Genomic DNA, 24,209 nt, shown 5'->3' on the forward strand with positions numbered 1-24,209 from the left:
TTGAAGGCAGGAGGAGAAGGGGATGACAGAGGATGAGATGGTTGGATGGCATCACGGACTCGATAGACATGAGTTTGAGCAAGCTTTGGGACTTGGTGATGGACAGGAAAGCCTGGCCTGCTGCAGTCCATGGGGTTGCAAAGGGTCAGACATGACTGAGTGACTGAACTGAACTGACTGACTCTTTGGCAGTTTCCTCATTTCTCTCAACCTTTGTAGAACTGAAGGAACTTGAGATCTTGCTCTGGATTAGGTTTTGGCTTCAGGGAATGTTGTGGCTGGCTAAATCTTCTATCCAGACCAGTAAAACTTCTTCCATACCAGAAATAAGGATGTTTCATTTTCTTATCATTCATGTGTTCACTGGAGTAGTGATTTTAATTTCCTCCAAGAACTTTTCCTTTGCATTCATAACTTGGTTAACTTTTTGGCAAAAGAAGCCTAACTTTTGGCTGATCTCAGCTTATAATGGGCTTCCCTCATAGCTCAGATGGTAAAGAATCCACCTGCAATGCAGGAGACCCTGGTTTGATTCCTGGGTCGGGAAGATCCCCTGGAGAAGCAATAGGCTACCCAGTCCAGTACTGTTGGTCTTCCCTTGTGGCTCAGCTGGTAAAGAATCTGGCTGCGATGCAGGAGACCTGGGTTTGATCCCTAGGTTGGAAAGATCCCCTGGAAAAGAGAAAGGCTACCCACCCCAGTATTTTGACCTGGAGAATTCCAGGGTCACAAAGAGTTGGACACGACTGAGCAATTTTCACTTTCACTTTCAGCTTATAATGACTTCCTCACCAAGCTTAATCATTTCTAGCTTTTAATTAAAAAATGTCTCAAGACACTGCTATAAAATCAGTGTACAGCCAACAGGTTTCAGAATGGCCAGGTAATAAAATATTTTTCTATCCTTTGTGGTGGAGACAGTCAGTTCTCTGTGGATACTCATGTGCTCTACTACATTTCCCAGCCTCCCTTGCAGTTCTATTGGGGCATTTCTGGCCGAGGGATTACAAACAGAAGAGGCAGGTGCCACCTAATGCATTTTGTAGGCATCTTGACCTTTTTAAGAATGAGTTAGAGATGTATTGAGTATATAACCATGCCGGGAGCCGGCACATTGCATATTGAGTGCATATTGCATATTGAGTGCAGCACTTTCCACAGCATCATCTTTCAGGATCTGGAATAGCTCAACTAGAATTCTATCACTGCTGGAGCCAGCGTGAGGAACTCTGCCCATGGCAAAGGTCATGAGGAAGGAGGCTCGGCATACGCAAAGACGGGATCAAGCCTCAGGAGTCCCCCTGGAAATTCTCGAGCATCTATCCCCAAAACCAGAGTCTGCCTCCTTTCTGCTTTGTGCTTTCACCCACACCTCTGACTTTACAGGGGGGCTGTCCCCCACTACCTCTCTCTGAAAAAGAATTAGCTTACAGCTCCAGTTAATAATTCCTGGGTATGACAGTGTTTCAACCTACAAACTCCTTTGGAAATCCTCTAGCCTGCCTGAATAGGTTTTTCCGGCCACATGTGATTGTTCAGAGCCTCCCAACTGTGAGAGGCAGGAGATGTTCTAAACTGTCTAAACACAGATTCCTTTGAGTAGTTAAAAGATTGATTAGAAATTGTATTGGTGAGGGGTTTTTCACTTGTTGGGCCAATGTTTGCTGCTAAGTCTCCATACTCCTTACCTACTATGTCCTTGGCAGTGTATTGATTGATATAATGGGTGTATAGAAATGTAAGTGGTAGCCTCAATGTTTGTAACCTTGGACCCTTGAGTTAATTCTTTTCTTGATTGAGCCCACCTCACCTTTGCCCTATAGGAATGCAACTCTATCCAATGCTTTTTGGAGGCTGGCGCCTGACTTTAGAATAATCGCCTGACTTTAGAATAATCACCTTTAGAGAAAAATAAGTTTCTTAAAATGTTAACAGGCCTCCTGGCCAGAAGATGATGTAAATCACCTGAACTTTTGCATATGATAAGTTTGAAAATCTGGCTTCGATTAGGACCAGGAACTTCTGTCCTTGCATGACTCCACCCCTTCCCCCATTATCCTCTATGCACAACTTAAGGTATAAAAACTACTTTGGAAAATAAAGTGCGGGCTTTGTTCACCGAAACTTGGTCTCCCCATGTCGCTCTCTCTCTCTCACTCTGGCTGAGTCTCCATCTGGAGCGCGGAACCCACCATGCTTATTAATTATGCCTGGGCTTCTAAGATCCGACCGGGGAGGCCTCAGTGTCTCCTCTCCTTCGGGAGGATGGAAGGACGCCTGCGGCCTACGTAAGTGGTGCAAACTTCTTGTCTTGAAGTCTTATTGGTCTCCCATGTAAACCAAGCTACTCAGCCTCTTTTCCCCACTGAATTTCCTCACTGAGCTATCCTCATTCTATTACTCTTTATATCTTTGATAAATATTTAAATAAATAGGTCGCCTATGCCGTCTCTCCTTTGAATACCCTGGATCAGCCGGGGCTGGACCCTGGCATAACCAGATAAATATATACCTTTAGAGAAGATAAACAAAAGAAGAGTTGAATAACATATTCCTGCTTAGTACTGGTTTTAGAACTCAGAATGAAAGTGGACAATACTCTTCTTAACCTACTGAAAAATTTCACCTTTGCTAAAATTTTAGCCTTTGAACCCCAACCTAAATAACAGCTTTGCAGAAGAGCAAAATTATCACTTCATATATTTTTTGAAATCTTACACCAGAAGGTAATAAAATTAAAATAGTGTATTTAAGGAATTGGGTTTACCTGGTACTCAGATGGTAAAGAATCTACCTGCAATGCAAGAGCCCCACGTTCAATCCCTGGGTTGGGAGGATTCCCCGGAGAACAGAATATCTACCCACTAATTAGTTGATATCTTAGGAACACTTATATAGATTAAAGTGGAATCCACAAATTGGTGCTTTTCTGACACAGCATTAAAGTAATGCTCACCAGGCTTCAGCAGTACGTGAACTGTGAACTTCCAGATGTTCTGCTGGTTTTAGAAAAGGCAGAGGAACCAGAGATCAAATTGCCAACATCCGCTGGATCATGGAAAAAGCAAGAGAGTTCCAGAAAAACATCTATTTCTGCTTTATTGACTATGCCAGAGCCTTTGACTGTGTGGATCACAATAAACTGTGGACAATTCTGAAAGAGATGGGAATACCAGAGCACCTGACCTGCCTCTTGAGAAACCTGTATGCAGGTCAGGAAGCAACAGTTAGAACTGGACATGGAACAACAGACTGGTTCCAAAGAGGAAAAGGAGTACTTGTCACCCTGCTTATTTAACTTATATGCAGAGTACATCATGAGAAACGCTGGGCTGGAGGAAGCACAAGCTGGAATCAAGATTGCCGGGAGAAATATCAATAACCTCAGATATGCAGGCGACACCACCTTTATGGCAGAAAGTGAATAAGAACAAAAGAGCCTCTTGATGAAAGTGAAAGAGGAGAGTGAAAAAGTTGGCTTAAAGCTCAACATTCAGAAAACTAAGATCATGACATCTGGGCACATCACTGCATGGCAAATAGATGGGGAAACAATGGCTGACTTCATTTTGGGGCTCCAAAATCACTGCAGATGGTGACTGCAGCCATGAAATTGAAAGACACTTACTCCTTGGAAGGAAAGTTATGACCAACATAGACTGCATATTCAAAAGCAGAGACATTACTTTGTCAACAAAGGTCCATCTAGTCAAGGCTATGGTTTTCCCAGTGGTCATGTATGGATGTGAGAGTTGGACTATAAAGAAAGCTGAATGCCGAAGAATTGATGCTTTTGAACTGTGGTGTTGGAGAAGACTCTTGAGAGTCCCTTGGACTGCAAGGAGATCCAACCAGTCCATTCTAAAGGAGATCAGTCCTGGGTGTTCATTGGAAGGACTGATGTTGAAGCTGAAACTCCAATATTTTGGCCACCTGATGCAAAAAGCTGACTCATTTGAAAAGACCCTGATGTTGAGAAAAATTGGGGGCAGGAGGAGAAGGAGACGACAGAGGATGAGATGGTTGGATGGCATCACTGACTCAATGGACGTGAGTTTGGGTAAACTCTGGGAGTTGGTGATGGACAGGGAGGCCTGGCGTGCTGCGGTTCATGGGGTCGCAAAGAGTCGGACACGACTGGGTGACTGGACTGAACTGAACTGAACTGACAGAGCATTATTAACCAAACACTGAAAACCACAGATAATTCTGGGATCTTTTACAGCACAATTATTTTGACAGATATAAGCAATAACTGGCTTTAATCTGATTACTACCTCAACCATAATTGCTCTCATAATATTGAGCTACCTTTACATTCAGGTTAAGATCATTCAACAAGAAGTCAAGCCTGAACTTTCACATGCTTCAGGCAAACCAAACACATACTCACGTAAACCAATAGAGAAGTTCATCATTACAGAACCAAGTCTTAGGTGGGATCTATACATTTTTGTCAGAGAAGGCAATGGCACCCCACTCCAGTACTCTTGCCTGGAAAATCCATGGACAGAGGAGCCTGGTAGGCTGCAGTCCATGGGGTCGCTAAGAGTCGGACATGACTGAGCGACTTCACTTTCACTTTTCTCTTTCATGCATTGGAGAAGGAAATGGCAACCCACTCCAGTGTTCTTGCCTGGAGAATCCCAGGGACAGGGGAGCCTGGTGGGCTGCCGTCTATGGGGTCGCACAGAGTCGGACACGACTGAAGCGACGTAGCATAGCATAGCATACATTTTTGTTAGATAATATTTAGTAGCATAACAGAATCTACTTACTAACTGGAATAATTAATAAATCTCTAAAAAAAAAAAAAGGCTGCCCGAGGTATAAGACCTAAATGTAACACAAAAGTCACTCTTTTGAAATCTGTTTAAAAGTTAAGTTTTCGTTTATTTAGAACAGCCACCATTTGTGGCTAGGAAAATTATTATTACTATATATACACACATAGTGCATTTGTTATCCAGACATTAGAGTAGCAAAATAAAATTTAATTACCTAGTCGTCTAGTAATATTTTATATCTATTAAGAAAAGCATTGCTTTAACTAGAAAATTCAGCATGCTCAGTCTTGGCCATTATATCTAACAAGGGGCTATACCAAAAAACACTAACTTCTGAAGACACTGAAAACAATTTTGACATTAAGAACTCTACAAAGAGACTGCTATTTGTGTCATTACCCAGTAATATTTTAGACCTTATACATCAATACTGTCCTTTGGAATTTATATAAAAGTCTTCTTTGTTTTCCTACTGGTGACCAATAGAATCTTAGGCTTCTTTGCATTTAATTATAGTATTTTGGTTCTGAGTCCTAGTCGCTACTCAGTTCAGTAAATTCTGTTATAATCAATAGAAGATGTCAAAATTCCATGACGAGACTGGATAAAGACATTCTAGTAAAATGGCTCAGGTTTCCAACCCCAGAATAAAACATAATTGAATTCAGTCTGGGTAGTTAATGACATTGTAAAGATTAAATGAGATAAAGTCTTAATGAAGTCCTCACAGATAGTAAGCATCTGTTAAGTATTGAGGTGTTTCCTTTTCTGACTTGTTATCTTTAGCCCATAGTTATCATTGAGGTTTTAACTCAAAGTCAAAGAAGTTTTCTTTATGTTTTAAGCCAAGCTACTCTCTACTGCGCTTTAGACTAGATGGTGTGTTCTTTGAGGAGAGTCACCATTTCCACCCTGTACCCCTAATTTCTACAAGTTACAGATCCATATTAGAGGTACTCAGTAAAGAAGTGTGTTAGTCACTTAGTTGTGTCTGACCCTTTACAACCCCATGGACTGTAGCCCTCCAGGTTCCTCTGTCTGTGGAATTCTGTAGGCAAGAAATACTAGAGTGGGTAGCTATTCCCTTCTCCAGAGGATCTTCCTGACCCAGTGATCAAACATGGGTCTCCTGCATTGCAGGCAGATTCTTTATCATCTGAGTTTCTGTGTCACAGCAGAAAAGCAGATCACTGAGCTCAGTCTCTCTGTTTCTCGTGTTACATAAACCCATAACTGTTGACTCACTAACATGAACCTCCTGTCTCTTAAGCCTTTCTGAAAATCAAGAAATCATTTTAAATGATTTGTAACCAACTCAAGCATCAATAACAAGATAGGGCAATAAGTTGATAAATTCTTAGATAAATGTTAGATTAACACTTGTGACTAACAAATTAACCAAAATACAAATTAAATATATTCCAGTCCCATCACTTCATGTCAAATAGATGGGGAAACAGTGGAAACAGTGGCTGACTTTATTTTTCTGGGCTCCAAAATCACTGCAGATGGTGATTGCAGCCATGAAATTAAAAGACGCTTACTCCTTGGAAGGAAAGTTATGAACAACATAGACAGTATATTCAAAAGCAAAGACATTACTTTGTCAACAAAGGTCCGTCTAGTCAAGGCTATGGTTTTTCCTGTAGTCATGTATGGATGTGAGATTGGACTATAAAGAAAGCTGAGCACAGAAGAATTGATGCTTTTGAACTGTGGTGTTGGAGAAGACTCTTGAGAGTCTCTTGGACTGCAAGGAGATCCAACCAGTCCATCCTAAAGGAGATCAGTCCTGGATGTTCATTGGTAAGACTGATGTTGAAGCTGAAACCAATACTGTAGCCATCTGATGTGAAGAGCTGACTCATTGGAAAAGACCCTGATGCTGGGAAAGATTGAGGGCAGGAGGAGAAGGGGATGACAGAGGATGAGATGGTTGGATGGCATCGCCAACTCAATGGACATGGGTTTGGGTGGACTCCAGGAGTTGGTGATGGACAGGGAGGTCTGGCATGCTGGAGTTCACGGGGTCGCAAAGAGTCGGACACGACTGAGTGACTGAACTGAACTGAACTGATATGCGCTTATCAAGATGTTAAGATGTTGAGAAATTGACTTGATTTTCAAAGGTGAGCAAATTTCTACTAGTGCTTTTCTGAGTTTTTATTTACCCTCTTTTATTCAAAAAGCACTTATTGAGCATTTCCTGAATTAAGGTAGAATTCTGGGCTTGGAAGACAAGGATGAGGACACCCTGGCCCTACCCAGAGGCCATCACCATTGAGCTGGGAAAGCGTAAACCTGTACAACCAATGGTAACACAAACTGGGATGTGGTAAATGCTGTAGACACCAGTGGATGTGCATGCGGTTTCCAACATACATTATCTCTCTGTGCATATATTTCTTGGTTAAAACCATGACTCATCTATTCAGTACATCAGAGTTCCAAAAACAGCAATTTTCACAGATTTTTTCTTAATTCATAGAGTGAAATTTAACAGTTCTTCACTTTTCTATTCAATTGAGAAAAGAGGGCTAAGAATCTAGCTTACCTACATCTCTGGAGAATCAAGAGTTCTGGCACTTTCAATTCCCTGTTGGTCTATATTTTGTAAATGATTTATACAAGGGCAAACTTAAGATTTTTTTTTATTATCTATGACAAATTCCTCCCCATAATAGAGCAAGAAACCTCCTGCCTGCAAAAGCGGCTTGATGTTTTTAAAGGGAAAAAAAAAAAATGAAATGAATAGGAGTAGCTAAAAAATTCAATGAATCTCATGTTCTTCAAATAATTCAACAAAGAAATAAGGTTATTACTACAGTTAACTGACATATTTACTGTTGATAAATAACTACCTGGGCAATTTTATTTTCTATATTTTCTGTGATTTCTTTCTTATAACAGTGAAAAACCTGGAAATATGATATAACTTTTTAAAGCCAGAGATTAAGATTCAAGAGACCTAGATTCTGGATATTCTTGTTGTTTAGTCACTAAGCTGCATCCGACTTTTTGTGACCCCCATGAACTGTAGCCTGCCAGGCTCCTCTATCTATGAGATTTCCCAGGCAAGAATACTGGAGTGCATTGTCATTTCCTTCTCCAGGGACTCTTCCCCACTTAGGGACGGAGTCCATGTCTCCTGCATTGGTAGGCAGATTCTTCTACCACCGAGCCACCAGGAAAGCCCTCCATTTTGGATATACTCAATCCCTAATTGTTGACAAGTTACTTAAAGGTCTTCACATACCACCTGTGAGACAAGAAGTTGGAAACAACCTAACCCTACTATACATGGTGTTAAATGCCACTGCATACCAGGGATCCATGAGATGTCTCATAAAATGAGAAGCTTCCAAAGCACATAGTTTGAAAGACAACTCAAGCAAATAAATAGATAAAACTCAAATAAATAAATTCTGTATTCATTTAGAGAAAATAAATACACCATTTTCTTTAAATTGCTAGAATAGTAAATGAGGCACACAGCTACAGGAAAGAAAAAATAAACATCATCAAATTAAAATTCTCCATGGAAAGTAAATTAAGCACTCTGAGTCACAACTAGAAATATTCTGCTTGCTGATATTTTTAGGGTTTGTTAAGTTATAGAATACACATGTATATTTTCTAGGTATTAAAAGTTTACAGTAAGCAAAAAAAAAAAAATCAGAGCCATTAAAAAAGTTCATGCTTCATTTCTTCTCTTTATTCCTTTGCTTTAAACTCTTTAAGAACTCTTCCTAGAAATAGACACTCTGAATCTGTACCCAAATTTGGGGAGATGATTTAAAAATAACTTCAACCTACACAGAAACTTTTTGGATTAAAAATAATAGCTGAAGTTTTAAGATTTTTTTTTATAATTTCTTAAATTCAGATTAATCTCAAAATATGTAAAAAATAAACATTTTTTGTTTGTTTTTGGTTTGGTTCTTAAGGGCTAATGCCCATGGTAAATGACTAGGATCATGGACACTAAGGAAATGGCTTATAATCATAAAGCTTGCAAATGGTCCAGAGATTCTAACCAGAAATTCAGGCCGGCTCGTTTTCCACCAGGGCACTATCACAGCTGCAATTGACTGCATTAACCAAACATGTATCATTCATTCATTCATTATGCAAATATTTGGTGAGAGCCCACCCTCTGCCAGATATTATTGTTAGTACTACAACACAGCTGTGTGCAGAGGAGACAAAATCCCAACTATGTGCTGCTAATTATTCAACAGCTGGCTGGGGTTGGGGGAGGGAAAGAGGACTTATCTGCACGATTTGTTTATTTACATAATGTACATATTCCTATCAAGACAGATCTACCAACCCAATATCACTGAACTTAGAGCAGGGAAAGGTGTGCATGCTCAACGCTTGTGAGCCTTGTCAGCCTGTGGGAGCTCACAGCACATCACTGAAAAACTTCCATGCCCAAGTGAAAAATGTATTCCAGCAGAGAGAAACAACATGCCAGTCACATATATTAAAAGCTGTCATGGAGGGGACAAAATAGAAAGACAAAGAGGTTGGGTAGGAAGTGTGAGATAGGCAGTGTGGAGTAGGAAGGGGCAATTTTAGATAGATAAGCAGGAAAGACTCCTCTACAAATGAATATTTGAGCCAAGTTCTAAAGGTAGTGAATGAGTGAGACAAGTGGAAGAGTATTTTAAGGAAGCGTGTCTAGGTGGCAATACCCAAGGCAAAGGCTTAGGTATTTAAGAATTTTTACCATTAGTGAGGTGAGAAGACATCTCACTGACCGAATGGTTTTTCTGTTTCATTTGTTTTCTTTTTAATCAAGGAGTGACGTGATCTCCCTTATATTTTTCAAAAATATCTCTTGATGAAGTTCTGAGAGTAAACCCCTTAAGCTCCCGCAATAACCCAGGCTTGGATCAGAATCAGCTCAGTTCAGTTCAGTAGCTCAGTAGTGTCTGACTCTTTGCGACCCCATGAACCGCAGCACGCCAGGCCTCCCTGTCTGTCACCAACTCCCAGAGTTTATCCAAACTCATGTCCATTGAGTTGGTGATGCCATCCAATCATCTCATCCTCTGTTGTCCCCTTCTCCCTCCACCTTCAATCTTTCCCAGCATCAGAGTCTTTTCAAATGAGTCAGCTCTTTGCAACACGTGACCAAAGTATTGGAGTTTCAGCTTCAACATCAGTCCTTCCAATGAACACCCAGGACTGATCTCCTTTAGAATGGACTGGTTGGATCTCCTTGCAGTCCAAGGGACTCTCAAGAGTCTTCTCCAACACCACAGTTCAAAAGCATTAATTCTTCGGCGCTCAGCTTTCTTTATAGTCCAACTCTCATACCCATACAAGACTACTGGAAAAACCATAGCCTTGACTAGATGGACCTTTGTTGGCAAAGTAATGTCTCTGCTTTTTAATATGCTGTCTATGTTGGTCATAACTTTCCTTCCAAGGAGTAAGCGTCTTTTAATTTCATGGCTGCAGTTATCATCTGTAGTGATTTTGGAGCCCCCAAAAATAAAGTCAGCCACTGTTTCCACTGTTTATCCATCTATTTGCCATGAAGTGATGGGACCAGATGTCATGATCTTAGTTTTCTGAATGTTGAGCTTTAAACCAACTTTTTCACTCTCCTCTTTCACTTTCATCAAGAGGCTTTTTAGTTCTTCACTTTCTGCCATAGGGTGGTGTCATCTGCATATCTGAGGTTACTGATATTTCTCCCCGCAATCTTGATTCCAGCTTGTGCTTCCTCCAACCCAGCGTTTCTCATGATGTGCTCTGCATATAAGTTAAATAAGCAAGGTGACAATATACAGCCTTGATGTACTCCTTTTCCTATTTGGAACCAGTCTGTTGTTCCATGTCCAGTTCTAACTGTTGCTTCCTGACCTGCATACAGGTTTCTCAAGAGGCAGGTCAGATGGTCTGCTATTCCCATCTCTTTCAGAATTGTCCACAGTTTATTGTGATCCACACAGTCAAAGGCTTTGGCATAGTCAATAAAGCAGAAATAGATGTTTTTCTGGAACTCTCTTTTTCGATGATCCAGCGGATGTTGGCAATTTGATCTCTGGTTCTTCTGCCTTTTCTAAAACCAGCTTGAACATCTGGAAGTTCATGGTTCACATATTGCTGAAGCCTGGCTTGGAGAATTTTAAGCATTTACTTTACTAGCGTGTGAGATGAGTGCAATTGTGCAGTAGTTTGAGCATTCTTTGGCATTGCCTTTCTTTGGGATTAGAATGAAAACTGACCTTTTCCAGTCCTGTGGCCACTGCTGAGTTTTCCAAATTTGTTGGCATATTGAGTGTAGTACTTTCACAGCATCATCTTTCAGGATTTGAAATAGCTCAATTGGAATTCCATCACCTCCACTAGCTTTGTTCGTAGTGAAGCTTCCTAACGCCCACTTGACTTCGCATTCCAGGATGTCTGGCTCTAGGTGAGTGATCACACCATCGTGATTATCTTTTGTTCATGAAGATCTTTTTTGTACAGTTCTTCTGTGTATTCTTGCCACCTCTTCTTAATATCTTCTGCTTCTGTTAGGTCCATACCATTCCTGTCCTTTATTGAGCCCATCTTTGCATGAAATGTTCCCTTGGTATCTCTAATTTTCTTGAAGAGATCTCTAGTCTTACCATCAGAATGGATCAGAGTGGTAATGGAGAAATTGGTAAGATTCTAGATATACTTTTAAAGGGGAGCCAACAGAATTTACTGACAGATTGGATGCAAAGTGTTGTCCAAAAGCTTATTCTGAAGATTTTGTTCTAAGAAACTGGAAAGAGGGGTTAGCATTTACTGAATTAGAGCAGAGAAATTTTGACAGAAAGATCAAGTATTTGGTTTGGTATATGTGTCATTTGCTACACCTATTAGACATTTGAGCTGAGATGTAGAACAAGCAATTGGGTATATGAGCCAAGTTTCAGGGAAAGCTTTTGCTAGAGGTATAACTGGGGAGTATTCACGGTATCGATAATATTTAAAACACTAGAGTTCAAATGAGAGCCCCACAAGAGAGAGCATGAATTTAGTGAAGATTTAGTTAACTACTTAACAAAAACATATTCTCAGTGCTCTGCAAGTATGAACTCACTTGTTTCTTATAAACCTATTACCTTTTCCCTTTTTACTAATTAACCGAAGCAGAGTAAGGTTAACTAACTTGCCCAAGCTCACAAGTAAATGGCTAAGTGGCAGATTTAGAATTTCTAACCCAGGCTGTTCAGATTCAGAGCTTTTGTTTTGTTTTGTTTTAATTTTAATTAAAAGAGGATAATTACTTTATAATATTGTGGTGGTTTTTGCCATACATTGACATGAATCAGTCATGGGTGCACATGTTTCCCCCCATCCTGAACCCTTCTTCCACCTCCCTCCCTACCTCATCCCCCTGGGTTGTCCCAGAGCACCAGCTCTGAGTGCTCTGCTTCACGCATGGAACTTGCACTGGTCATCTATTTTACATATAGTAATATACATGTTTCAATGCTATTCTCTCAAATCATCCCACCCTCATCTTCTCCCACATATTCCAAAAGTCTGTTCTTTACATCTGTGCCTCTTTTGCTGCCTTGCATATAGGATCGTCATTACTGTCTCTCTAAATTCCATGTATGTATATATCTATATATACATATATATATATATGTTAATACACTGTATTGGTTTTTCTCTTTCTGACCTACTTCACTCCAGATCCAGAGTTCTTATTAGAGAAATCATCTGAAAGCCTGGAAGTTTGTGGCACTACAACAATTTAGAGGCCAGGAAGATAAAATAGATCAGTAAATCCTATTCATAGAACATAATACATTTTATTTTTCCATAGAAATTCTAACTACGCTCAGCGTACAGAGTAGATTTACCAGTGTTTTGTTTTCTTTGTACTTTTCTATATTTTCTATAATAAGCATGTTACTTCTAGAATTAGAAAATATTGTATTAAAATAATATTATTTTGAGTTATTTTTTAAACCTCATTTCAAGGGACATATGTCATTCTGTGTATATAACCCATCTCGATGAGAAAATACAGCAAAAATCATTACAGAAAAAATGGAAGTGCTCTCTGCTTGGAGTACGATTAGAGCTACTATAAAATTTACCAGCCACATAACAATCCCTAGTGTAAAACTGAGCTCTGTTAATGATACAATGACCACAGTCTTAAGTCAGAATGACCTAAATATACTTAGAGGAGGTACGAGCACCTCAAGTAGACTTTTTCTTAAGAATATCATTTGTATGAATACAAGAGTGCAGACCTTCTATTGTCCATGTACACTACCTCGTCACTAGTAGGTTAGCGATACCTTTATTTGTCACATTGCTGCTAGTCTTATTTGTTCCCAACTCCTGGCTAGAACAGGGCATTGAAAAACGAACTAAGGGCTGTGTGTGCATGCTCAGTTGTGTCTGACTCTTTGCGGCCTCATGCATTGTAGCCCACGAGGCTCCTCTTTCCATGGAATTTTCCAGGCAAGAATACTGGAGTGGGTTGCCATTCCCTTCTCCGGGGGATCTTCCCAACTCAGGAACCAAAACCCTGTCTCCTGCGTTGTCTGCATTGGCAGGGGGATTCTTTACCACTAGTGCCACCAGGGAAGCCAAACTAAGCACTGCCTACACACTGTTACATCTGAGTCCTGGAGACTCTGCACTTGGGGCTCATCAGTCCTGCGATCAAAAATAATATCTATTTCAGCTATTTTGATTATTTAAGCCACATTTTAAGGATTTGAAAAAGACATATTAATGTTGTTAAATATAGTAAGAAATCACTTTATACTGTGATTAAGTACAATATTTGCAATATTAAAAAGAATTCTCTTCATTCCTATTCTAAGATAAATGAACTGGGGGAAAAAAATCTAGGCATCCAATTCTACTCCCTAGGCTACTTTTAATTCTACATAAACACTAACTTTAGTGTGAAACGTGCAAGATGAAATGGCAAAATGGAAATACAAGGGAATATACTGTACCTTGTTTTACCTGTAAGGAACACACACCTGACAAAAGGCAATTTTCACATCCAAGGTTGGTTCACTGCAGTAGTACAATAAATGGAGGCTCATAAATACCTACAGAAAAAAAGGGGGCATGAATTGCTAACTCACCTAATCATTCATTATTTAATAGTTATAAACTTTAGTATAATTTGAATTATACACAAGGTGTCATGCACAACATATATTTGGCATAATCCTTTTCAGACCAGTGCTAGGTACTTTTCACAAATTGCAAATATTAAATGAAATAAGGTAAAAAAGGTCTTATCATCTATCCTGATGGATGTCATCACAATCATGAAGACTAGATATAAGAAACTGAATATACCTCATATGTTAAAGTTAATTACATCCTATCACAGAGCACTTTCAGTTCTGGGCTTTCCTGATGGCTCAGATGGTAAAGAATCTGCCTGCAATGCAGGAGACCCAGGTTAGAACCTTGGGTCAGGAAGATTCCCCTGGAGAAATGAATGGCCAACCCGCTCCAGCATTCTTAGCTGGAGAATCCCATGGACAGAGGAGCCTGGTAGGCTATAGTCCATGGGGTCAAAGTTAAGTACATCTTATCACAGAGCACTTTCAGTTCTAGGCATCTAATTCTTAAAAATATCAAATATATGTTCAAGAAGATATATATAAGAATATTTATTGTAGAATTAAGGGCTTCCCCAGTGGTTCAGCAGTAGAGAATCCGCCTGCAATGCAGAAGAGGCAGGAGACTCTGGTTCAGTTTCTGGGTCCAGAAGATCCCCTGGAGAAGGAAAAGACAACCCATTCCAGTTTTTTTACCTAGATAAGCCCATGGACAGGAGAACCTAGTGGGCGATAGTCCATACGGTCGCAGAGAGTCAGACGGGACTGAAGCAACTGAGCACACACTCAAAAAAAACTTATAATAAAATTACAGACAGGACTTGGAGTAATTGAATCAGAGCTTAGGGTATCAGCATAGATAAACATTTCAAACATAATGCTGAATGGGGAAAAAGTATCTTTCAAAAAAGTATCAATATCATTATTAGTGTAAAATTTTGAAGTACATAAAATAATATAAATTGCTTTGTTATCTAACCATATAACCATAGAGTAAAAAAGATACTATATTAACATGTGTTTAATCATGGTGGTAAGAAAAGATTTCAAGTATATTATTTTCTGTATGTTTCTTAAAACTCCTAAAGTTTTAAGGAGAGGATAATAATCTAGAGGTGGAAGTGCCAAATCAGGTATTGGTTATTTGGAAATGATGAGGCAGCATCAGAAAAATCCAACTGAAATCTTATTCAGTTCAATTGAACACACTTGATTGAATATTTATTATGCAAAAGATACAATTCTGTGATTAAACAATTTTAAAGCCACTATTGACAAAGACTTCTGTTTCAGGCAATATGAATGGCAAGATATCCTGAAAACCACTTTCAGTGCAAAATTGTTAAAAAGGTTAGATGAAAGAGACAAAATATTTTTAAAATGCATAGCTGAGCTGCTCAAAAAGAAAAAAGGGTAAGAAGAATTCTGCGAGACTGAAAACAAAGTTAAAGGATCCATGCGGAGAAGTAAATGAGCTGAACCCGTCACTTGTGTGCAGACCATCTGCTGATGTCTGAAGATCAGAACCTTAGCTTTTAAAGGGCAGCAGGCAAGAAGCCGAAGCTTGGAGCTGATCTGTGACGGGTAGTCACACTGGAAACACCTGCATAACATTTACTACAAAAAGTTCCAAACAAAACTCTGGAACAAGCAAAATAATTCCAGAAGTTCAGAATTGCAAATATATACACACATATATATTTTTTACATTGGAATGTGTGTAGATTTTTTAAATACAAAAAAAGAATGGCAGGAGTAGAATATATAAGACATTTCTGAAGAACAAGGTGGATATTTGAGGGGGTTGGGAGAGAATTGCTCTACCAGACAAGATTTAATATAAAGCTGTAGTATGTAAAGCTACATGGTATTGATGCCGAGAGAGTTGCTCATTCATGTCCGACTCTTTGTGGCTCCATGGACTGTAGCCCACCAGGCTCCTCTGTCCATGGGGTTCTCCAGGCAAGAATACCGGAGTGGGTAGCCATTCTCTTCTCCAGGGGATTTACCCGACCCAGAGATCGAACTGGGGCCTCCTGCACTGCAGGCAGATTCTTTAACATTTGGGCCACCAGGGAAAGAAAGTGAAAGTGGAAGTGAAAGTCTCAGTTTTGTCCGACTCTTTGGCATCCCATGGGCTATACAATCCATGGAATTCTCCAGGCCAGATTACTGGAGTGGGTAGTTGTTCCCTTCTCCAGAGGATCTTCCCAAACCAGGAATGGAACAGGGGTCACCTACATTGTGGGTGGATTCTTTGTCAGCTGAGCCAACCAGGGAAGCCCAAGAATAGTGGAGTGGGTAAGCCTAACCCTTCTCCAGAGGATCTTCCTAACCCAGGAATCGAACCCAGGTCTCCTGCATTGCAGGCGGATTCTTTACCAGCTGAGCTATCAGAGAAGCCTGATTAATAGATCAGAGAGCCCAGAAGCAGATGCTTACATACATGGAATCAAACAGACAATGTTATGTTAATGTAGATGTTTAAATCTGATTATATTAAAGATACATGGGGAAAGATGAAACTGTGCATTAAACCATGCAGAGACAATTAGTCATGAATACTGGGGCAAGGGGAAAAGGACATACACCCTTTGCTAAGAGACAGTTGCTTCTCATATTTGTGCAAGTCTTACAGGCAGAGGCGCTGGCTGCCTTTATTCCAGACTATGTTCTCAAGGATAGTTATAAGAAAAAACAGCCTTGGAAGGGAAAGATGCCACTCTCTGGAGTATAAGGCAGGTTTTATTACTATCTATTATCCAGTATAATACAGACAAGGTGCCCCTCTAGGTTAAAGGTAAGGCATGCTAACCGCCCACTACAAGAGACCCTCTTCTGTAATACAACTCACTGTTTGTGCGGTAGTCATCTGACCTTCCTTGAGTCACCCTACGGGAACTGGGTTTGAGAAACTGGCATGAATTCTGACACTGTAGCTCCTGCTATTAATGTGAGTAGTAAAGAACTTTTCACCTGACTCGGGAACTGCGTTTCTTCTGCCCCAGCATCCTCTGGCAGGCTACTTTGTTAGCTTGCAGGCAGAGTAACATCTTAGACTGTTAAAAGTTCTTCACAATCTCTACCTCACATTGTATACAAAACACAATTCCAGATGGATAAAATTGTTCAAGAAAGCCCAAACTTTAAATAATATGGAAGGAAATGTAGTTGAATGTCTGAAAAATACATCATAAATAATATGCAAGTTGGTGGGAGTTGGGAGGAAAGTTCAAGAGGGAGGGCATATGTGTATACCTGTGGCTGATTCATGTTGATATATGGCAGAAACCATCACACTACTGTAAAGTAATTACCCTCCAATTGAAATAAAATTAAAAAAAAAACATGTAAGTTGCTACCTTATAAAGAAAACTGTTGACAAAAGAGACTACTTAAAATGAATCATTTCTGTTTATGAAAAAATGTGACAGGGTAAAAAAAAAGTAGGCCGTAAATTCAGAAAAGATATTTGACAGACACATAACCAGAGGAAGATTCATCCAGAATCTACAAAGAGCTCCTAAAATATGAGAATAAAAAGGCAGAGAATCCACAAGAAGAATGGACAATAAAACATGGACTACATTTCATAGAAAAAGAAATATAAAAGCTTTCATAAATATATGTGTAATTTTAAGCCACACTGAGATACTATTTTATACCTATCGAATTGATAAAAACTGAAAAGTATGATAATGTTCAGTTTTTACAAAGCAGTTGCTCAGATGGGGATGTTTATACACTGCTCATAGTTATACACAACTGGCAGTTAGAATAACCAAATTCAGGGGCAAAATAGCACTAGGAAATAAACTTCTGCATACCCTGCTGCTGCTGCTGCTGCTAAGTCGCTTCAGTCGTGTCCGACTCTGTGCGACCCCATAGACGGCAGCCCACCGGGCTCCCCCGTCCCTGGGATTCTCCAGGCAAGAACACTGGAGTGGGTTGCCATTTACCACCCAGCAATTCTATTTCTATACATATTTCCAGAGACACTCTTGTGTTTTGCTACCAGGATACACATAAAAGGCAGTTCATGAGAATACTTTTGTAATGGTAAAATAAATAATAAAAACTAATACTAAGAAAAAACAAATAATCATAGAAAGACCAATGAATAAATAAACTATGGTACATTCATTGAGTACGAAGCAATGAAATGGTTGTTCAAAGAAACAAGCATCCAGGTGACACAATGTCATAAACATGTTAAACAAATGAAAAGAAATCCTACAGTATGTAGTTTCTTTTTTCTTTGATTGGGCTTCTTTTGTTCAGCAAAATGCTTTTAAATGTATCTATGTTGGCATAAATATCAATAATAGTTCTATTTATTGCTGAGTAAAATGTATCAGTTAATTTATCTATTCTGCTTTTAGACATTAGAGGTGTTTCTAATTTTTGGATATCAATAATGTTGCATGAACATTTATGTACATGTATTTTTGCAGAAATATGTTTTCATTTCTTTGGGGAAAATATCTAAAGAGGGAATTGTTGGGTCATTGGATAAGGATATATTTAACTTATTAAAAACTGTTAGACACATTGGCTACCCACTGTAGCAATGCATAAAAATTCAGTTGCTTCACATCCTTGCCAACAATTGGAGTTATCAGTTTTCTAAATTTTAGTGAGTATTTAGTAATATTTCATTATAGTTTTATTTTTTTACTTCCCTGATGACTAATAGTGTTAACAACTTTTCCATGTGTTTATTGGCCATTTATTTATCTTATTTGGTGAAGTGCCTTTTCAAGTACTTTGTCCATTTGGTGAGACTGTAGATAGGGGAAGGGGGTTGTCTTTTTATAGAAATTTCAGAAATTCTCTATTTCAGGTAAAAGTTTACTATTACTTACATGTATTATGAATATTTTCTTTCAGTCTGTAGCTTACATATTCAGGTTACTAATGTTGTTTTTCAGTGAATAATAATTTTATGAAATTTATTTTACAATTTTTTTCCTTTATTAGTGTTTTCTTGATTTTGTTAGGGCTCTTTGCCCACCCCAAGTTCATTAGGATTTTCCTGCACATTTTCTTCATGAAGCTTGACATTGTTATTTTTATTTTTAGGTCTGTGATACCTCTCCAATAAATTTCAATTCATGCTATGATGTATATGTTGAGATTCACTTTTATTTCCTTAATGATACCCAGTGGCTCAAACATTCTTGGTGAAAAGACTTTCCTTTCCATATTGAGTTGCCTGCTGTCTTCGTTCAATTGACTGCATCAGTGTAAGTCTATTTCAGCACTCCATTCTATTCCATTTATCTGTTGTCTATCTTTAACCCAATACCATCCTGTCTTGACTACTGTAGATTTATAATAGTCTTAAAATTAGGTAAATACTTCAAATTTTTGTTTTTATTTGGGAGACTAGTCGAGGTCTCTGCATTTCCACATTAATTTTAAAATCAGCCTAGTGTTTCAAAATATTAATAAGTTAAAAAAGAAAAACTTCTAAAATGTTGTTTTGGATTGCATTGGGAAGAACAGATATCTTAAAGTTGAGTGTTCTATCCACCACAATCATAGTATATTTGTCCATTTACTTGAGTACTCTCTAATTTATCTTGGTAATGTTTTGCAGTTTACAGTATATAAATATACCTTATACGTTTTTTAAGTTTACTCTTAAACATTTATATTTTTGATGCAATTATAAATGACATTTTCATTTTCACTTCCTAAACACTCATTTCTAAAAATAGTCAATTTTTGTAAGTGACCTTATATTTAGAAGCTTGCTAAATTCACTTATTATGTGTGTGTTAGTCACTTGGTCGTGTCCAACTCTTCAGTACCCCACATACTGTAGCCCGCCAGGCTCCTCTGTCCATGGATTCTCCAGGCAAGAATACTGGAGTGGGTTGCCATTTCCCTTCTCCAGGGGATCATCTTGATCAACAGATTGAACTCAGGTCTTCTGCATTGCAGGTGAATTCTTTCCTGTCTGAGTCACCTAAATCTAGTAAATATTTTGCTGATAGTTTAGGAGTTTCTTTACACACAAAAATGTCTTCAGTGAAGACAGTTTTTGCTTTTTCCTTTCCAGTATGCCTTTTATTTTTTTCAGCTAATTGTCCTGCCTTTGAAACAACATTGAATAGAAGTGATGACTTGCTGATAATCTCTGACTTTTAACAGATCCACATATCCATTTTCATTTAAATTATGAACGTTAAGTCCATCATCATACAATTAGTTTTGAATGTGTGTGTGCTAAGTCATTTCAGTCTGTTTCAACTCTGAGAGTCTATAGACTGTAGCCTGTCAGTCTCCTCTGTCCATGAAATTCTCCAGGCAAGAATACTGGACTGGGTAGTAATGCCCTCCTCCAGGGGAATCTTCCCCGGGATCAAAACCACATCTTTTATGTCTCCCGCATTGGCAGGCGGGTTCTTTACCACTAGCGCCACCTGGGAAGTCATTAGTTTTGTATTTATTTTATCCCAATTTTCTGGAAGAGCCTTTCTGTAAGAATTGAGTATTGTTTTGTTTCCCATTTTATTTTACATAATAAGTTATTATTTATACTTCTTTTTCTTTTATTAATGAGTGTTTCTCTAGAGTTTGCAATCTTCATTTTTAATTTTTAGTAAATTAGATTCAAATAATATTATTCTACTCCAAACATGTAGTTTTAAAAACTTACAATAGTATGCTTCAATTTTCACCTCTAATCCTTTAAGATATTGTTATCATATGTTTTATTTATACATATTTTATAAACCCTACAGCACATTGCTATTATTTTTCCTTTGCTTAAGTCATTCTATTTTAAAGAAATTAAGAATTTAAAAAGAAAAGTATTTTATATTTAATCATATATTCTGTGTGTAGTCCTTTCACACCTCTAAGTTTATTTTTAAGCACTTTTATTCTTATATTTTCATGTTATTATAAATGACATTTTTATTTCATTTCCATTTTCCAAATGCTCATTTTCAGCATTTAAAAGATGATTTTCCAAGACTTTTCCAAGATTTCCTGGTGGTCCAGTGGTTAAGACTTCGCTTTCCAATGGAGGGGGTGTGGGTTCGATCCTTGGTCAGGGAGATAAGATCCCACATGCCTTGAGGCCAAAAACCCAAAACATAAAACAGAAGTAATACTGTAACAAATTCAATAAAGACTTTAAAAATGTTCTACTTCAGAAAAAAAAAAGGGAGTTGTTCCCTTGCTGTTTCACTACCTCGTGTGTGCGTGCGTGCTCAGTCACTCGGTCATGTCCACTCTGTGACGTTATGGACTGTAGCCTGACAGGCTCCTCTGTCCATGGGATTTTCCAGACACGAATACTGGAGCTAGTGGCCATTTCCTCCTCCAGGGGACCTTCCCGTAGAGTGCATTAAATGGGGAAATGTTCTCCCGGCCACTCTCAGTCTTTTCCTTCTTCTCACAGCACTTTGTTCGTACTTTAATTATGAGTATCTTGTAATACTGTAACTGTTCATATGTTTGCTCCATACTATATTATGACCTTTGGGGGAAATGATTCTGTTCTATTCACGCTCACAACACCAGGACAGAGCACTACTCGTAGTGTATAGTTAACGTCAAATAAATGTTTATTGAATAAAAAAAGAATCAAAGGAAAAAAGCTTCTTTCCTTCTCTACCACAAATCTAAGTATTTTCACTATCTTCTCATATTGAGACCTGTGAATTTTCAATAAATTTTATCCAAACAAATTAGTAATGAGGAGTCTGCAGTAGTGAAAGTATGAAAGAGCCTAGCAAAGACAACCTCAGAAATCTTAGCAAGCAGGAATGTTTTTGTTCTGTACTGCTGACCTGGACATGTGGGAAATAACATCCAGCCCACCCACCTGAAATGAACAATGTATTTTCATTTTTAATGAATGAATAATCTTTCTATGAAAAGCAAGTATCTTGACCTTTCCTGATTTGCATTATAAAGATTCCAAATGTATTAGTTGCACCTATGGCCAAGTCACTAAATCAAGGCAGAAGCTTCTGGTTCTACAAAGGGACATTAAGAGAAAAAGGACACTCAGTATGATAATTCTAGTGAATTACAGAAAGCCAGTCTGGTAATTATATTTCCTGATAGCATGGTAGAGAACATCTGGCACCATTACATAGAAACAGCATAAATGGCCAGGGCATTATCCTGACATTAGTCTACAATGGAATTAGTGAGAGCATCTTGGTATCTATGAATAGCTTGAAAAGGGAGGGGATGATAACTGGGGGAGTTTAGTGCTTTCAATTACTGGTTGTTCTTTTGGGAAAACCCCCATATGTTCATTTCTTGCCATGTACTCTACTGAGTTCCTCCTCATTACATGCCTATAGGAGTTAATGGCTACTCTGAGCAGAACAGTAGGCCAAATTGTATGAATGAGATACACTTGAGAATTCATTAGGCTAAACTGGTGCACAGCAGTTGCTATAAAAGAATGCAACTATGATGTGTTTTAATAGCTTAGATCAATACTTAAATTCTTTTGTATGTGAGATGTGCCAGCTAAACCACAGGAAGCTTGAGAATCTTTGCAGATGAAAAAATCAAATTGTTCTGGGCAGCTCCAGGCTCCCATGGTTTGTCACTGAAATGCAATATATAGAGGGGAAGACCAAATGACCTACTGATTCCAAAAATAGCCTAAGGTCCAGCAGTTGCCAAGGTGAGTTGGTACACAACAAACTCGTTGTAAATAATTTTTGTATTTCATACATCTCACATTTATTATAAATGACTAACAGCCTGCAAGCATATATACAATATTTAAATACAAAGTCACTGTTAATTACAAAACACTGCTTCTTCTATGCCCAAAACAATTCTCCCAACTATATGCAGAAAAAAAGTAATTATATCTTAAAACTAGTAATTATCTTTCCAAGTGCTGATATAGAAAATGAAATTAAATTCAATTTTCTATTAACAACTGTTTATATGTTCACTTTAAAATATTATTAAGTCTTTACATCCATGGACTATCATTTAGAGCAGGACTCAGCAAGCTGTAGTCCATGGACCAAATTCAACTCACTGCTGCTGCTGCTGCTGCTGCTAAGTTGCTTCAGTCGTGTCCAACTCTGTGCGACCCCATAGACAGCAGCCCACCAGGCTCCCCTGTCCCTGGGATTCAACTCACTACCTGCTTGTAAATAAAGTTTTATTGGAACACAGCCCATTGATTCATTTACATATTATCTAAGGCTGCTTTTACACTATTGTGGCAGAGCTGAGTAATTGTAGGAGGGAATATATGGCCTGCAAAGTCTAAAATATTTACCATCTCACCATTTACAAAAATGATTGCCTCTGATGAGAGCACTCTTCCCACAAACATCTAGGAGAACATGATTAACTTCAGGAAATATGCTATCTCCTTTCAAGGAATCAGTGCTTGTCTACCTCTAAAAGCTGCTGCTGCTGCTGCTGCTAAGTCACTTCAGTCATGTCCGACTCTGTGTGACCCCATAGATGGCAGCCCACCAGGCTCCCCTGTCCCTGGGATTCTCCAGGCAAGAACACTGGAGTGGGTTGCCATTTCCTTCTCCAATGCATGGAAGTGAAAAGTGAAAGTGAAGTCACTTAGTCGTGTCCGACTCTTAGTGACCCCATGGACTACAGCCTACCAGGCTCCTCCATCCATGGGATTTTCCAGGCAAGAGTACTGGAGTGGGGTGTCATTGCCTTCTCCGCCTCTAAAAGCTAAGTATCTCTTAAAATACTATTTATATAACAAGATGATTCCTTCCACAGAAGTCCTCTGATAAGCTTATTTAGCAGAAGTAAAGCAATAGAGACCAAAATGTAAGTGATGGGTTGTTGTATTTTGTTGTTGTTTAGTCGCTAAGTTGTGTCTGACTGTTTTGCAACCAGAGATGGGGGAAAGAGGCAAATGAAGAAGAAATGGAGTGGAGTATTAAGAGATAGAACATATCAAATAAAAGATGTATAAATGGTGGAATTCACCAACTCAAGAACTATAACATGCACAAACCTTGTTGAGCTTTCTGAATTTTGGACAAACAGCATTGCTTCCAGTCCTGGGAACCCGGTAAAGTTAGCTAACGGAAACTCATGTCATGCTCTACATGTGCTGGGTAAAATATAACAAAAAGTTAACAGACAGCTGAATTTATAGTAAAAAAAGAAAACTGCCAGTGATGTTGAAGTTAATAAGCTTACAAAATCTGAGTGTGCACATCTCTTCCCACCTCCATGCTCAATGACACTTCTTCAGTTTTTTAAACTTGGCTATGCTGGGGATATGCTACAAACCTGAGCACTTTTTCTCAGAGAGCTTATAATTAAACATCTA

The 24,209-nt window shown here is 38.7% G+C and overlaps 1 protein-coding gene across 13 annotated transcripts in view; it reads right to left on the minus strand.

Annotated features, from left to right (window-relative positions):
* MAPK10 (mitogen-activated protein kinase 10) overlaps nt 1-24,209 on the minus strand; it is a 622,226-nt gene that overhangs the window by 175,567 nt on the left and 422,450 nt on the right. For 9 of the 13 annotated variants that reach the window (NM_001318200.1, NM_001318201.1, XM_059887589.1 and 6 more), the window contains one exon: nt 13,799-13,870. The exons of 1 other annotated variant lie outside the window; for it this stretch is intronic. In NM_001318200.1, coding sequence (NP_001305129.1) covers nt 13,799-13,864 — 66 coding nt within the window. In that variant the 5' untranslated portion in view covers nt 13,865-13,870. Of the gene's footprint in view, nt 1-13,771; nt 13,871-24,209 lie in introns of those variants that run through there. 3 more of the 13 variants (NM_001083728.3, XM_024993346.2, XM_005208197.5) reach the window with 2 other exon arrangements.

This window comes from Bos taurus, chromosome 6 (assembly GCF_002263795.3).
Source record: "Bos taurus isolate L1 Dominette 01449 registration number 42190680 breed Hereford chromosome 6, ARS-UCD2.0, whole genome shotgun sequence".
Taxonomy (NCBI): domain Eukaryota; kingdom Metazoa; phylum Chordata; class Mammalia; order Artiodactyla; family Bovidae; genus Bos; species Bos taurus.